This window comes from Penicillium odoratum, assembly GCF_028828045.1.
Source record: "Penicillium odoratum strain IBT 22623 chromosome Unknown utg000006l_segment0_segment0, whole genome shotgun sequence".
NCBI lineage: Eukaryota > Fungi > Ascomycota > Eurotiomycetes > Eurotiales > Aspergillaceae > Penicillium > Penicillium odoratum.
Window position 1 is genome coordinate 4,703,671 of NW_026643148.1, and position 16,845 is coordinate 4,720,515.

General features: G+C 50.3%; 5 protein-coding genes across 5 annotated transcripts; 4 read left to right on the forward strand and 1 right to left on the reverse strand.

Annotated features, from left to right (window-relative positions):
- Positions 1–832: 832 nt before the first annotated feature.
- On the forward strand, positions 833–6,311 carry N7520_010162 (DNA-directed RNA polymerase II subunit RPB1; the record flags this gene model as incomplete). Its single annotated transcript, XM_057144096.1, has 5 exons — positions 833–961; positions 1,045–1,201; positions 1,266–1,336; positions 1,402–6,239; positions 6,296–6,311. The coding sequence occupies 5 exons, from the start codon at positions 833–835 to the stop codon at positions 6,309–6,311; spliced, it is 5,211 nt and encodes a 1,736-aa protein (XP_056993384.1).
- A 783-nt stretch (positions 6,312–7,094) lies between these two features.
- On the forward strand, positions 7,095–10,659 carry N7520_010163 (ubiquitin ligase complex subunit HRD3; the record flags this gene model as incomplete). Its single annotated transcript, XM_057144097.1, has 6 exons — positions 7,095–7,128; positions 7,199–7,312; positions 7,393–9,321; positions 9,374–9,777; positions 9,954–10,511; positions 10,561–10,659. The coding sequence occupies 6 exons, from the start codon at positions 7,095–7,097 to the stop codon at positions 10,657–10,659; spliced, it is 3,138 nt and encodes a 1,045-aa protein (XP_056993385.1).
- Positions 10,660–10,812: 153 nt separating this feature from the next.
- Positions 10,813–12,788, forward strand: N7520_010164 (Zn(II)2Cys6 transcription factor; the record flags this gene model as incomplete). The annotated part of the gene is made up of 3 exons (XM_057144098.1): positions 10,813–11,886; positions 11,942–12,349; positions 12,402–12,788. 3 exons carry the CDS (start codon positions 10,813–10,815, stop codon positions 12,786–12,788), a joined length of 1,869 nt encoding a protein of 622 aa, XP_056993386.1.
- A 69-nt stretch (positions 12,789–12,857) lies between these two features.
- N7520_010165 (amidase family protein) lies at positions 12,858–14,885 on the reverse strand (the record flags this gene model as incomplete). Its single annotated transcript, XM_057144099.1, has 1 exon — positions 12,858–14,885. The coding sequence occupies one exon, from the start codon at positions 14,883–14,885 to the stop codon at positions 12,858–12,860; it is 2,028 nt and encodes a 675-aa protein (XP_056993387.1).
- Positions 14,886–15,125: 240 nt separating this feature from the next.
- Positions 15,126–16,804, forward strand: N7520_010166 (putative MFS allantoate transporter; the record flags this gene model as incomplete). The annotated part of the gene is made up of 4 exons (XM_057144100.1): positions 15,126–15,293; positions 15,345–15,375; positions 15,440–15,724; positions 15,780–16,804. Coding segments are annotated over 4 exons (1,509 nt in total), but the record flags the coding sequence as incomplete, so codon positions are not given.
- Positions 16,805–16,845: the final 41 nt, after the last annotated feature.

Genomic DNA, 16,845 nt, shown 5'->3' on the forward strand with positions numbered 1-16,845 from the left:
TAGAACAAGTGCGTAATATGTCATAGAATTACTTAAAATTTGGCATTAAAGTGTTCAAATTCCACAAAGTATTCTCTAGCAGTAAGATAGAACCGCATGGACAGGGCCAGACTATACATGGGATCCACCTGGGCAGAAAAGCATCAACGTCGAATGCTTAGAAAGACAGTAGCTTAACCTTGGAATACAAATTTTACCTGATATGATCTTTGGAAAGCATCATTTCTGTGGAGGAAGCTATACTAACCAATCCTTGAACGTTGATCAGTGTAGTAACATCTATTTATCGAGATTTGGGTTAAAAATGGTGGAATCTCCAAGATTCTGCCCCGTTCTGTCAATATTCACCGCCTTCCAAATATAGTCAGCGACCAGCACCGGTCGCGCTAGTGAGTCCAGGGAAAACTCGAGCCCCATCAGCGGGTGAGGCAACCTTCACCAACTCCCTTTCAACCTCCCCCGACTCGCCCCCCATCACCTCACCATCCAAGAATATCGCGTTCCCCATCGCGATATCTCTTTAGGATCACCCCGATACGCGACCACCAGCGACTGCCCTGTCTTCGCTCTCCTTTTCAGGGCTTCGTGACTTCGGGGATTTCAGGTCGCCGGCGCCCTCGTGGCAAGGGCTGCCAAAGGCCTCAGCCGGCCAGCTTTTTCAACCACACCTTCGTTTCATCGTCGATTGTTGTGAATCTGACTCTTGAGCATCGGTTCAGTCGGTCTCTTCAGCTTTTGCGCGTTAACGACGATCGGATCCCTCGTTCTCTCACCTCCGCGTCCGACCCGTCTATCCCGAATATCGTCACTTTCGCATCTTCCCATCGCAATCATGTCTAACGTCTTCTTTCCCTTCTCTAAGGCGCCATTGCGCACGGTCAAGGAGATTCAGTTCGGTCTCTTTTCGCCTGAGGATATCAAGCGGATGAGTGTCGTGCACGTCGAGTACCCAGAGACTATGGTATGGATCAATTAAACCTCTCAGAGTTTTGACTACAATCTTCATTTCGATTGAAACAAGTTCCTAACTCGTGATTCTCATAGGACGAACAACGGCAGCGCCCTCGGACGAAAGGTGTAAATGACCCACGCCTGGGTACGATCGATCGCCAGTACAATTGTGAGACTTGCGAGGAAGGCCCGAAAGAGTGTCCCGGACACTTTGGTCACATTGAACTCGCGTCTCCAGTGTTTCACATTGGTAAGATGCGCAAATCCTCGATTGGCAAGAGTACGCGCATGCTAATTTTCTTTCTCTCAACCAGGTTTTTTGACTAAAATCAAAAAACTCTTGGAAACAGTCTGCCACAACTGTGGAAAAATTAAAGCTAATACGGTTAGTCATCCCTCTGGGGATGGCAAATCTTACATGGCATGTTTTTTTACTGACAACGAAACCAGTCCGATTCCAAGTTCTTGGAAGCTCTTCGCATGCGAGACCCGAAGCGCCGTTTCGACCACATCTGGCGACTCTCGAAGGACGTACTGATCTGTGAGGCTGATCCCTCAGCAGACGATGAGGAATACCAAAAGGAGGGTCAGAAGAAAAACTTCCACGGTGGATGTGGCAACGCCCAGCCTACCGTTCGGAAGGAAGGAATCACTCTTGTCGGCACATGGAAGCCCAGCAAGAGCATGATGGAGGAAGAAATGGCTCAGCCGGAGAAGAAGGTGATCACTCCATCTATGGCTTTGAACATTTTCCGAAACATCTCCCATGAAGAAGTGCGCATTATGGGTCTCAGTAACGACTACGCGCGCCCTGAGTGGATGATTCTTACCGTTCTTCCTGTCCCTCCTCCCACTGTCCGCCCCAGCGTTATGATGGGAGCTACCAGTGGCTCTCGCGGCGAGGATGATTTGACATACAAGCTAGCTGAGATTGTGCGTGCGAACCAGAATGTTCAGCGCTGTGAACAGGAAGGTGCACCAGAACACGTTATTCGTGAATTCGAGTCCCTGCTGCAATACCACATCGCTACATATATGGACAACGACATTGCTGGCCAGCCGAAGGCTATGCAAAAGGGCAACCGACCCGTTAAGGCTTTGCGCAGCCGTCTGAAGGGTAAGGAAGGCCGTCTGCGTCAGAACTTGATGGGCAAGCGTGTCGACTTCTCTGCTCGTACTGTCATTACTGGCGATCCGAACCTGTCTCTGGAAGAAGTTGGTGTGCCGGTTTCGACTGCCAAGATCTTGACCTATCCGGAAGTGGTGACTCCCTACAACATTGAGAAGTTACAGGCGTTGGTCTCGAATGGACCAAACATTCACCCTGGTGCGCGGTACATTGTTCGAGACAACGGTGAGCGCATTGATCTTCGTCATGCCAAGCGTGCGGGTGCCCAGCAGCTCTTATATGGCTGGAAAGTGGAGCGTCATTTGGATAACGGAGACGTTATCCTGTTCAACCGTCAGCCCTCACTTCACAAGGAATCTATGATGGGTCACCGCGTTCGCGTTATGCCCTTCTCAACATTCCGAATGAACCTGTCGGTCACGTCACCCTACAACGCTGATTTCGATGGTGACGAGATGAACTTGCACGTTCCCCAGAGTGAAGAGGCGCGCGCCGAGCTGTCTGAACTGGCCCTGGTCCCGAAGAACATTGTGTCTCCCCAGCGCAATGGTCCTCTCATGGGTATTGTGCAGGACAGTCTCTGCGGTATCTACAAGCTTTGCCGTCGTGACATCTTCCTCTGCAAGGATCAGGTCATGAACATCATGCTCTGGGTTCCTGAATGGGATGGTGTTATTCCTCCACCCGCAATCCTCAAGCCTCGTCCCCGTTGGACTGGAAAACAGATGATCAGTATGGCCTTCCCGTCTGGTCTCAACCTTCTGCGTATCGACAAGGACGGCTCGCCACTCTCCGAGAAATTTAGTCCTCTTAATGACGGTGGTCTGTTGATCCATGGCGGAGAGTTGCTGTACGGCATGCTGTCAAAGAAGACTGTTGGTGCAAGCGGTGGTGGTGTTATTCACACCATTTTCAACGAGTGGGGACCCGACCAGGCCGTGCATTTCTTCAATGGTGCTCAGAGAATTGTTAATTACTGGCTTCTTCACCATGGATTCAGTATCGGTATTGGTGATACGATTCCTGATCGCCGCACCATCGAGAAGATTGAGGAGGCTGTCCGGGAGCGGAAGAATGAGGTCGAGCAGATCACTGCTAGTGCTACCGAGAACACTTTGGAGGCGCTACCTGGTATGAACGTTCGTGAGACCTTTGAGAGTAAGGTTTCCCGTGCTCTCAACAACGCCCGTGATGAAGCTGGTGCTGCAACCGAGCAAAGTCTGAAGGATTTGAACAACGCCATTCAAATGGCTCGTTCCGGTTCCAAGGGTTCCACTATCAACATCTCCCAGATGACCGCCGTTGTAGGACAACAGTCTGTGGAAGGCAAGCGTATTCCCTTTGGTTTCAAGTACCGTACCTTGCCGCATTTCACCAAGGATGATTACTCTCCCGAATCCCGTGGTTTCGTCGAGAACTCATACCTGCGTGGTCTGACTCCCACAGAATTCTTCTTCCACGCCATGGCTGGTCGTGAAGGTTTGATCGATACTGCGGTCAAGACTGCTGAAACCGGTTATATTCAACGTAAGTTGGTCAAGGCCTTGGAAGAAGTCATGGTCAAGTATGACGGCACGGTCCGTAACTCCCTGGGCGATATTATTCAATTCATTTACGGAGAGGATGGTCTGGATGGTGCACACATTGAGAACCAGCGAGTGGACATCATCAAATGCTCCGATGAGAAGCTCCGTGATCGCTTCCGTGTCGATGTCATGGACCCCGAGCGCTCTCTCGGCCCTGACGTGCTGGAGCAAGCCAATGAGATCGCCGGTGATATGGAGGTCCAGAAGTACCTGGACGAAGAATGGGAGGCCATTCTAAAGGATCGTGCTTTCCTTCGCACTGTGGCTAAGGAAGACGAAGAAATGATGCAGCTGCCTATTAATATTCAGAGAATCCTCGAGATGGCGAGAACTACCTTCCGCATCCGCGAGGGTACCATTAGCGATCTGCACCCCGCTGAGGTTATTCCTCAAGTCCAGGCCCTTCTGGACCGACTGGTGATTGTTCGTGGTGATGATCCGATCTCGCGTGAGGCCCAAGACAATGCTACCCTGCTTTTCAAAGCTCAGTTGCGCAGCCGTCTGGCTTTCCGTCGACTCGTTACAGATTACTCTCTTAACAAGCTTGCCTTCCAGCACGTCATTGGTGCCATCGAGAGTCGATTCGCCCGCGCGGCGGCCAACCCTGGTGAAATGGTTGGTGTTCTTGCAGCCCAGTCTATTGGTGAGCCTGCCACTCAGATGACACTGAATACCTTCCACTTTGCTGGTGTTTCATCCAAGAACGTTACTCTGGGTGTGCCCCGTCTTAAGGAAATTCTGAACGTGGCTACCAATATCAAGACTCCGTCCATGACTGTGTACCAAGAACCTCACCAGACTCTCAACAAGGAGGGTGCGAAGCAGTTGCGAAGTGTTGTCGAGCACACCAGCTTGCGATCCGTTACTGAAGCGACAGAGATTTACTATGACCCGGAAATTCAGTCTACTGTCATCGAGAACGATCGGGACATGGTGGAGTCCTACTTCATCATCCCCGAGGATGTCGGTGAGGATCCAGCTCACCAGTCCAAGTGGCTTCTTCGTATTATCCTCAGTCGACCAAAGCTTCTTGATAAAGGACTTACGGTGCAAGAAGTTGCCTCCAGAATTAAGCAGGCCTATCCTCGTGATATCGCTGTTATTTTCAGCGATAACAACGCCGATGAGCAAGTCATTCGCATCCGTCAAATCCAGGACCATAAGGATGACGAGGATGATGATGTTGAGTACGATGTGACTTTGAAGAAGCTTGAGCAGCATCTCTTAGATACTCTGACCCTCCGTGGTGTTCCTGGCGTGGAGCGTGCGTTTATTAACGAGAAGACCATTGTTCGCGTCCTCGATGATGGCACTTTGTTCACGAGCAAGTCGGATCCTCTCTGCAAAGAATGGGTTCTCGAGACCAGTGGTTCCGCCCTTGCGCCTGTTCTTGCGATCCCTGGCGTTGACGCTACGCGTACATACTCTAACCAGTTTATCGAAATTTTCGAGGTCTTCGGTATCGAGGCCGCGCGCACTGCTGTGCTCCGTGAATTGACCCAGGTGTTAGCCTTCGATGGTTCCTACGTCAACCACCGTCACTTGGCCCTCCTCGTTGATGTTATGACCGTGCGAGGTTACCTGACCCCCGTAACTCGTCACGGTATCAATCGTGCTGACAACGGTGCGCTGATGCGCTGTTCGTTCGAAGAGACTGTTGAAATCCTTCTGGAGGCTGCCGCCTTCGGAGAGCTTGACGACTGTCGTGGCGTGTCAGAGAACCTGATCCTTGGACAAATGGCCCCCGCTGGAACGGGCGAGTTCGATGTTTACCTAGATCAGAACCTGCTGAACACGGTTGTGTCAAACAACGCTCGCTTCGGACTCATGGGCGGTGTTGGTGCCAAGGATGCCATCATCTCCGATGGCGCTGCCACCCAGTACGACACTGCATCACCCATGGCCAGCTCTCCATATTTGGCCGATGGCGACCCAGACTCTGCCTTCTCGCCTATTCGCCAGCCCGGTTCCGAGTCTCCTGGCGGAATTAGCAAATATCAGCCCAATGATTATGGCTTTGGTGGATTGAGTCCTGGCGGCGGCCGCAGCCCTGGTGCCTTCTCGCCCAGCAGCCCGTTCAACACCAGTCCCACATCTCCCGGGTACTCTCCTACCTCGAGCTATTCTCCCACGTCTCCTGGTATGAGTATGGCGATGACTTCCCCTGGTTTCTCTCCAAACACGAGCCCGTCGTTCGCCCCGACTTCTCCAGCTTATTCGCCGACGTCGCCAGCTTATGGACAAGCGTCTCCTACGTCTCCTTCGTACTCGCCTACGTCTCCTGGGTTCTCGCCAACTTCGCCCAATTATAGCCCCACGTCCCCCAGCTTTAGTCCGGCCTCGCCAGCCTTTAGCCCGACGTCTCCCAGCTACAGCCCTACCAGCCCTGCGCTTGGTGGTGGTCGGCACCTATCACCAACATCCCCTACATCCCCCAAGTACACCCCCACATCTCCTGGCTGGTCTCCTACGAGTCCCCAGTCGTATTCCCCGACGTCTCCTAACTTCAATGGATCGCCGACGTCGCCTACTTCCCCTGGCTACAGCCCCACCTCCCCTGCTTACAGCCCAACGTAAGTTTTATCCAGAACTACCCCCTAACGAATGTTGTGTCTAACATCGTGGTTAGGTCTCCGCGTCAGTGAAGTTTGGACAGACACAACCTGCTCAATCGGGGCTCGTGCTGCGCCATTGTATCAACAACCAATTCAGATAAACTACAAAAATAAACATCTCGCATATGACATCGCGGGAAAGGATAGTCATTTTTCATTTCCACGATCTGGGGGCTTTCACCCTTTCACTTGTATCTGTTTCTTAGCAACGTTCGAAGCCACTTGGCTTCCCATCATTTCTTCTTTTTCCCCTTCCCTTTTGCTCTTTCAAGATGCCCTAGTTCCAGCAGTCAGTCCGTTCTTTATCGAAATTGTGAATGACTTCTGTTCCCCTCAGTTTCCCGGTGGCTCCTGATGGATTCTGTGAAGGCTCGCTGTGCTTTGGGATGCATTCTTTCCGAGAGAACTATTCCTCAGCGGCGACATCGAGCTTTCACCTGGTGTCCAAGCTACATGAACGTTTATTTCCCTCTTATTTTGCATGAAGAGCGCACTCCGGTTTGTGTATCTGGTTTTGATTTTTTCCCCTGCTGTACACAGATCTCAGGGAGTTGAATAAAAAAAAAGAATTTAATGATTGTTCTTCACATATATCCGTCAAGCAAAACCATATTTACTAGGTAGTTCACTAAGGTCATGGTGGTTCTACTGTAGGTGTTACACGGAGATAAGCGCTGATTCGCCCTCGGTAAAACCAAGCTCCGTCAAGCCAAGTGGCCCGTTGGTAACTACATCACCGCTCTCCTCACCCACCTTTGTTACGCAAAGAGTCGCAATGCGACTCTTTCTCTCGATATCTCTACATTTGGCATCATGAGGACCTCATTTGCTGCATTGCCGACCTTGCGTGAGTTATCCTCTATCGAAGTAGCTGGAGCATGCTGACGTCCCCCCAGTGCTATTACACGCATGTACAGCAGGGTCAACCCAAGCCCCTCTTGCCGATGCTGCATCTAGTTATGTTGCCAGCGACACTAAAGACCAAGAATATCTATTTGCATCCGAAGAGACAGAGCCCTGGGTTATCAGCCGTGAGTACCCCGAATCTAGTCGCGTGAGGAGCTTCGATCTATCCAGTGTACTGATATGCCTTTTTTCTTCGTCTTTACAGCAAGAGTTCAGAATGCCTGGGATACCCTTCGAGCAATCAAGCCCGCTGCCTCGCATATCGAAAAGCCCAGCGGTTTACTCGGATACACATTACATTACGGCCGCGAAGCCTTCCGGATACTGTTCATGAATGGGCCCACCACTGGAAAAGCCGATCGGAGGGCTAGCCCGATCGTTGCAAGAGCTGTAGAGGAACTGAAGGCAGCAGCGCAAGAAGATGAAGACCCGGACGCGGTTTTTCTTCTCGCGGAGATGAATTTCTATGGCAACTTTTCCCATCCGCGCAACTTCACCGAGGCCTTCTTGTGGTACAGTAAATTGGCATGGCTTGAGGGCAACAGTACGGCCCAGTCGATGATTGGATTTATGTATGCGACAGGGATCGGCAATGCGGTTGAGCGCGACCAAGCGAAAGCGTTGATGTACCACGAGTTTGCTGCGGAGGGAGGAAACACACGCTCAGAGATGACGCTAGCATATCGCTATCACACTGGTATTGGAACACCCAAGGACTGCGAGCATGCCGTCGTTTATTATAAGCGAGTGGCCGACAAGGCAATGGACTACTATCGGTCTGGCCCACCGGGCGGTCGTGATATGATCAGGGAGTCTTATCGTTGGGCTGATGAGGAGGGAGGCGTCTACGGAGATGGAGCTAGTGTGTCAAGCTCCGGGCACAATGCTAAGGACCAGAATAAAGCAACCCAAGAGTCCAGCGTGGAGGATGTTCTGGAGTTCTTGGATCTCATGTCCCGCAAAGGCCAACTGTCGGCTACTTACTCTTTAGGCAAGATGTACTACGATGGTGCTCGTGGCCTGCCTCGCAATTTCCCAAAGGCCATGAAGTATTTCAAAGCCATCACCACCAAATACTGGAAAAAAGATGGTTCCATTATGCAAAGCCCCCCTGCTGGACTCGACAAGGCGGCTGCAAAAGCAGCAGGACATATTGGCCTCATGTTTCTTCGCGGTGAGGGTGTGAAGCAGGATTTCTCCCATGCGCTATTCTGGTTCAAACGAGGCGTGGTGAACGCGGATGCTCTTTGCCAGTACCAGATTGGCTTGATGTATCTTCATGGTCATGGTGTCCCCCAGGACGCCTACAAGGCCTCTACATACTTCAAAGCGGCAGCAGAGCAAGATAATCCAGCCGCCGAAACGCGACTGGGTGCATTGTTCTTGGATCAAGGCGACGTAACTATTGCGGCACGCTATTTTGACATCGCTGCCCGGCACGGGTGGATGGAGGCATACTACTACCTCGCGGAGATGGCCAACTCTGGGGTTGGCAGACAAAGACATTGTGGCGTGGCTGCGGCGTATTACAAGATGGTCGCTGAAAAGGCAGAGGAGCTGCACTCGGCCATTTCTGAGTCCAACATGGCCTACGAGGCTGGTGAAAAGGAGCGCGCTCTCGTTTCGACGATGATGGCTGCAGAGCAGGGATACGAGAACGCCCAAGCAAATGTAGCTTATCTTCTGGACGAGCAGCGGTCTTTGTTCTCTTTGGATGCTATCCTACCGTGGGGCCAGCAGGCCCGCCCTTCGTTACTGCGTAATACCGCGCTCGCATTGATCTACTGGACTCGGTCGGCCAAGCAAGCGAACATCGACTCTCTGATCAAGATGGGAGATTACTACCTTGCTGGCACGGGCGCCATCTCCGATGCTGAGAAGGCGTCTACCTGCTACCATAATGCTGCAGAGGCCCACCACAGCGCACAGGCATACTGGAATCTGGGATGGATGCATGAGAACGGGGTGGCTGTGGCACAGGATTTCCACATGGCCAAGCGGTACTATGATCTGGCATTGGAGACTAATAAGGAGGCTTACTTGCCTGTAAAGCTAAGCCTGCTCAAGCTGCGAGCTCGGGGATATTGGAACCGTATCACGAACGGCAACATTAATCCCATCCGTGATGATGAAGGTCAGACTGATGCCTTTCTGTCCTTGGATATATTTTCTAACACCGTTCTTAGAAGCGAAACCCCGTCGCACCTTTACAGAATGGCTCTCTGCGTTCATTGAAAATGACGAAGCTGCCTATTACCAAGAGCTCTACGAGGCCCATGCTGATGATGATGACTTTATGGGAACGCGTGGCTTGGAGTCCGATCACGACGACGGCTACGCCGACCTAGAGTTTGACATTGATGACGGTATGCTTGAGGGTCTGCTCATAGTTGGATTAGCAGCAACTCTTCTAGTGCTGGTCTACATCCGACAGCAGCAACAGCGGAACCGGCAGAATCAGAACGCTGCGAACCAGGCAAATGGCAATGCAAATGCAAACGCAAATGCGAACGTGAATGGCAATGGCAATGACCGGGGCTTTTTCCCGCAACCTGGTGATCCTGAATTTGGGCAATGGGTGGCTGGTGGTGTAGGTCATTGATTTATATGTACAAAACCCCTTTTAGATAATCCTTATCGATAAGCATTTCATCAATCTCACTTCAATGTTTTGGATCTTCCTGTTGTCATCAACTTCTTACCATGGCGGACGATCACAACCCACGTAAGCGTCGACTTGATGCCGCTGCTACTACTCTCTCCAAGCCATTCAAGTCACCCATGCGCAGACCTGTCTCCACGGATGCATCCAATTTGATGCCTTTGACGTCAGAACCAGCCACTCCGAACAAGTCCCACCTAGCCTCTCCAGGCAAAACCAAACAAACCCAGCCAGTTGCAACTACGCCGAGATTATCAGCTTTCCGTCGCCGAGTCTCAGGATCCACTGGTTTGACCACACCAACACGAGCCCCAGCTGACCCTGAGATCTTAGAGTTACAGAAACAGCAACTCGCTCTCCAATCACGAATAGCCACTCTACGCACTGACCAAGAGACGATCGAACAAGCACTCCGACTGGAATCATCCAACAAAGACACAGAACTCGAAGCATTGATCATCAAATGGCGTTGTGCCGGTCAAGAAGCAGCTGAGGAAGTCTTTGCCAATGCCCAAGAGCGCGTGACTCGGATGGGTGGAATGGCGGCCTGGATGGATCGGAGCAAACGTGATGCCGTGCGATGGGATGATGAGAAGCCACAGGATCAGAATATGTCGAAATGGAAGGATGATCGAAGCCCTCAAGATGAAGAGACAGATCAGGTTCGTTTGAGTTGGAACTCTTCGGTGATTCATAAGCTGACAAGGTCAGGAATTCACGATGGGATATATGCTTAAGACACTCAATATCGAGCACAAGACAATCGGATATGATCCGGTGACGGGGAATTGGATTCGAGGAATTACCTGACTATGTGCATCTATCTTAGACCTCACCTCAAGTGCTTAAGATGCTATGTTATCTGTATGACTATGATGAATTGATGATATCCTATATCTTATCTATGTTTCTCTACTTCAACCAATAGTCGCCTGATAACATCGGCCCGAAACCTTCTTATCAATGACTTTCTCCGCCCCCGCACTCGAGTGTTCTTCTTCAACTCCCATGTCGCGTCCATTGAAACAAAGAGAAATCGCTTGTGCTCGCTGTTTCCGTCTAAAGCGGAAATGCGATCATTCCAAACCGGTCTGTGGCGAATGCCGTCGTAAAGGTGCGGAGTGTTTACCGGCCAGGTCTCGGCGGTCCGGGGACAGTATTACAGTCCCATTGGCATACTTGAAGGACCTGGAAAGGGCAGTGGCTGAACTAGAGGGTCGTTCTCGAGCGGTAGTGCGAGATGTGGGAGTTCAGACAGACTTAAGTCCAGACAATGATCTGTGCATGTCATGGGACACTCGAGATAAAGCGGAGTTGCCAGATGACAATACGCTAGTCTTATTTGCTACGTCACCGTCTCAAGACGGCATATCCAGACCGACTTCCCAGCTTTCATTTACAGATAATTTCTCCCTGAATGAGGAAACTCTGGACTTTCTGTGCTTCGATAAGAGCTCAATTTATCCATCGATCGGGGACGACTCCCCGTGGCTCACCGAGCTATATACGAACATCTTTTTCTCAATATCTCATCGCGAATGGCCCTTTCTGAATGAGACAACTTGGAGAGCATGGCAGAGAGATCATTTGGACGGAAGAGAAGAATGGCGAACTTTCTTCTTGCGGATGGTGTATGCCATCGGTGCATCATTATGTAGCATCATGCGCCATGACCCTACACATTCCGTCCGTTCTAAAGAGCTCTACGCATCTGCGATGAATTACTATCCTCATGTCGTGAGCCATTCATCGATGGTTCTGCAGGTTCAAGCTTCCCTGCTTTTGATCGTCTACGCATTGCATTCTCCGTCTTCAAATGAGATCGCAACAAGTGTGGCTTCAATTGTGCCATTTTGTACAGCGGCCATGACAGAGATTCGGAAGTATGCACGAGCCAATCCTGATGGAGAGGTTACTGCGGCTTCGGGTGAGGCTTTGACGGAGAACATGTTCATCGCCTGCTACATGTTGAATGTTATAATTGCATCCGGGTGGGATCGACCGGTTTCTGATGCATATAAAGCGGTGGAAGAAGATGTGAGTATCCACGGTGCTTTCTCTCAACATTTCTCCCCAAGCTGACACAGATCAGATGTGTACCCTGGGAGATATCATTCAACCCCCTGTCAATACGAACCCTGCACTTAGCCATCTCTTCCGACTACGAAAAATCCAAGCAAATATACGAAGATCGCTAGAAAGCTCCCGCTGGCAACTTACTGAACAGAAAGATGCCCTTAGCTCTTCCCTCAAGTCGGCTCTTGATGTATGGAGGCAGGATATCCCGCAGTATGGTACGGCAAATGTGTCATCTGGCTATTACAATCCTAATTGGATGACAAAACTGTATGACTACAGCATCTTGATTTTGATGGAAGATAAGCATAACTTCCTTGACCATGAAGGAACAGAAGAGATCTTTGGCGCCGTAGTGGAGGTGTGTATTAAGTACCGGAGCTTGCAGGAAGAAGGACATGTCATGTGTTTTACTTGGTCTGCTGTGAGTACCAACCTCCAATAGTCCACCGAACAATCATACTAATTTTCCAAAGCTCGTATATCAATTCCGGGCTGGAATCATGCTTCTCTATCTGATCTGGGCAACAAGACCAATAGCAGACATTTCATATCTGCAAAAAGATCAGACTTATAGTTCTCCCGAGGCAATTGAAGCCTGCACGAAAAGTTTAGCTTGCTTTGCCGACCAATGGAGCGATGCTCACCCATACTTAAGGATATTTGAGTTCTTGCAGCAGAATCTCTATTCAGATACAGCTGTTCCGGGGGTCGACGCCTTGAAATTGGAGGCTGAATTCTATCTTGAGAGACTCAAAGAGAAATATCTCCACAGAGCCATTCTGGGTATGATCGAGGACATGATGTATGGGGGAGTTGTGCAATATAATACACCACCAGACGACCTTATGAAGGCGATATAGTGAAGCATATACCATGTGGAATTTATGACAATATTTATATGAGAATGACAAACAACTTTAGCATACATTTCATAAGATGATCAGCCTTCCCGCAGACCCAGCATCGGTGTGTGCTGTGATGATGATAACAATTTGTTTTAGTACTGGACTGGTCCATTTTTCCCATTTGCTATCACGCTCTGAGACGGGATACGTAGCTTTAATGGTCCATTTCCCATCAATCACCACAGATTCGCATGGCTGACCATTGACATAACAAGATAAGTCTATTAATGTGGCGTCTCTAACAAACCCTTGGGCCTGAACCACGACGTCTGAGCCACGGATTTCTTTGTTTTGCGTGTCCACCACAATCTCTGGACTCTGAGAGGCATTTCTTGGAGCAAAATTGCTAGTCAGAATATGATCCGAGTCTAGAGCTGGGACAAGAGGCGGTTGAACACGATACTTCGTCGCCGCCTCGAACGCAAACCCGTACCGCAGGAGACTAGTATCCTTATATGCCTTCCCAGCAAAGGTAATACTGACAGGCATCATTGTATCCTCCATCAGCCCCATTGGTATGGAGATGGTTGGCACGCCGAGATGGCGTATAGGTCGGTTGCCATTGGAATACCTGACGCCGTTACTCCACGCGTATCGCGACGCCTCCACATCCACATCCGCATTTGCAGCCCCAATATCAGCGATAGCCGGAAATGCAACTGCATCTAGACCCAGACTGTCCATCCACGTCTCGAACGTCTCCTTGCGAGCGGTTTCTAGCGCCTGAACTGCCTGTTTCATGCCAGGAATCTCGAAAATAGAAAACGGTTTGCGATTCGGATATTCAACGATCTCGTCCCATCGTGGTTTGTTTGCTGCTTCGGGGGTGCCAAGGACAGATCCTGGTGCGAGAGGGAAGATTGTAGCGGGATCTACAAGAGTCAATGAATCGAGACCCTTTTGACCATTTGCAACTAGGAAGTCGTCCCACGCGTGCGCTACAACCTCGCATCGTTCCTTGCCTGCCCAGCCCCCAGGAAGATTTGCGATGGTGACCAGCTGCCCCGAGGCTGCGTTTTCCTCATAGGTTGTCACGAGAGGGAAGTCGGTTTCGATGACTTCGGCTCCGCATGCTTCAAGGGCGCGTCGAGCTTCTTGCCACAATTTTATGATTGAGGCTCGGGGGTGAACTTTGCTGATCGGTAAAATGGAGGATTCGTCGCCCCCGATATACATGGATGGGATACCGATGCGTTTCCCCTTCAGAGAGGTCTTTTCTTGTAGATCGGAGAAGGAATCGGGTCGAATTGTTGTCACCGAAGGCAAGGGGACGATTGTTTGTTCGTTGTAGAAGTCTCCCACCGGATCCGGATCAGAAATGGCCAAAACATCGAGGACATGGAATAGGTCAGCAACGGTCCTAGTGTGCGGTACTAATACATCACAGGTCGGATACAGTGGAAAGACCCCGCGCAGTGGGAGGAGACCCTTGGAAGGCGTATATGCGACAATGGCATTATTTGACGCTGGCGAGCGACCTGATGAAACAGTTTCAGTCCCAAGAGAAAAAGCACAGAAATTCGCGCTCGTGGCCACTGCTGATCCATTTGATGACCCAGAGGCATATGCTGCTGCCAAGTACTCGCTATTGTACGGACTCTCGGCCCGACCCCAGATTCCGCGCTGCATTCCACCATAGGCCATGGCAGGCATGTTGGTTCTACCCAACAGAACTGCACCAGCAGCACGGAGAATCTGTACACACGCGGCATCTTCATTTGCTATGAGATGCTCAAATGCGGGAGAACCATTCGCGACGACCATGCCCTTCACTTTGATATTATCTTTGACCAGGAACGGGATTCCCTCTAGTCGGCGAGGGGGAAGTCCCGATGCCCGATACGCATCCGAAGCGGCTGCCTCATCGAAGACGGATGGGTTGAGGATGGGTATAGCGCTGAGTTTGGGTCCATTGGCGTCATAGACACTAATTCGACGCAGGTAGCGAGAGACCAAGTCCACGCTGGTGAGTGACCCTGATGAGAGAGCATTTTGTAGCTCAGAAATGCTTGCATCAAGCAAGGGGAGTTCTTTGTAATCTCTTTGAGTCATGATTGATCGTAGAAAGTGATGTGGTTGAACAGCTTTTATACTGACTGCATTGCGGACTCTTGTCCGCTGGTCGTCAAGTGGGGATAGAGCGGGGGATTGTCCGGTATCTCTCAACAACGATTACCTTGCGTGTTATCATCTTGGCGATGATGACCCCCGCTTTGGCATTTCAGTATAAATGAAGTGTTGAATCGAGGAAGCGAAATGTGAGATGCAGTACTTTACATGATGAATCAAGAATTCAATCCGGGGAAAATCGTGAAAGTGGATCGAGTGGAGAAGGAACCACTTGAGCTTCGTGATATCGGAGCCGGTTATTATGTGGAGGCAGAACAACTATCGGCCGAAGAAGTGGAGCAAGAAAGAGCAAAGGTTTTGAAGCTTTTAGACTGGAGATTAATGCCAATGGTATGGATGTCCCCCTTCTCTCTATTAACTACTGACAAAAACCATCCACAGCTCTATGTCACCTATGTCATTCAATTCCTAGGTACATCATTTTCTGAGTAAATTTGAGTATCTAAGTAGATACCAAACTAACATATGAATCACAGATAAATTGTCTTTGAACTATGCCTCGGCTTATACCCTGAAATCCGATCTGGGACTCGAGGGTCAACGATACTCTTGGGTCGCCGCCATCTTCAACTTTGGCTATCTATTTTGGGCGATTCCCTCCAACCTCTTACTCCAGAGACTTCCGGTTGCCAAATATATGGGCTGTATGCTGATCTTGTGGAGTGTTATCGTCATCGCTCATATTGGCGCGACCAATTATGCCGGGATTCTGGTTCTCAGATTTCTGCTGGGAATGGCAGAAGCAGGAGTCAGTCCATGCAGTAAGTGGAGTACCTGATCATGCGTTATTTCCGCCTATTGATACATTCATCCCAGTGATGACCTTAACGTCCATGTTCTACAAGCGTTCCGAGCAGCCTCTCCGTATGGCCATCTGGCTGAGCGCCAACGGGATGGCAACGATGGTCGGGGCACTACTAGGATTTGGTCTTGGTCACACACACGATGGTGCTCTTCAAAGCTGGAAGCTGATTTTCTTGACAATTGGCCTTCTCAACTTGGTTAGCGGCGCCATCTTTCTGGCGCTAATGCCCGACTCGCCCAGCTCGGCCCGGTTCTTGACACATCGCCAGCGACTTGTGGCGGTGCGACGTGTGGCGGAGAACATGATTGGAGTGAAGACTCGGGAAATAAAACCCAGACAGGCATTGGAATGCTTATACGATGTCAAAGTGCTCTGCTGTGCAGGAATCGGTATTGCATGTGGTGTCATCAACGGTGGCGTATCCAATTTCGCATCTGCTCTCATCGAAGGTTTCGGATTCAGCGGTATATACGCGACAATTCTTCAGTTACCACTTGGTGCCATTGAAGCAGTCATTGTTCCAATCTGTGGCTTGGCTGCGACATATGTACCCAACTCACGCTGCATTGTGCTCGCCGTCGTGTGCTTGATTCCATTTGGTGGTCTATTGGGAATTCGGTTCACTAGCCTCGACCATCAGTGGACCCTTGTTGGCTGTGCCTGGCTTCAGTATGTTGTTGGGGCTCCGGTGATTATATGCTGGAATTTGCTATCCACCAATATCGCCGGCCACACCAAACGGGCATTTGCCAATGGCATTTGGTTCACGGTTTACGCCGGCGGGAATGTGGCTGGAGCTAACATCTTCTTTGCTCGTGAGGCCCCGCGTTATACCTCGGCTCTAACAGGATTGTTAGTCTGCTATGCGGGAATCATTGTGCTATCTACAGTTGCTTATTTCGGAATGCGATGGGTCAACTCTAAGAGAGACACTTTGACTAATGAAGTCCCGGATCACTGCACTTCTCAGGCGATTTTGGATGGATTCAAGGATATGACAGATATGGAATCGAAACACTTCCGATATGCACTGTGAGGGTATAGTGGTTATGTTTTTCTCGACGTATATGTCTATTG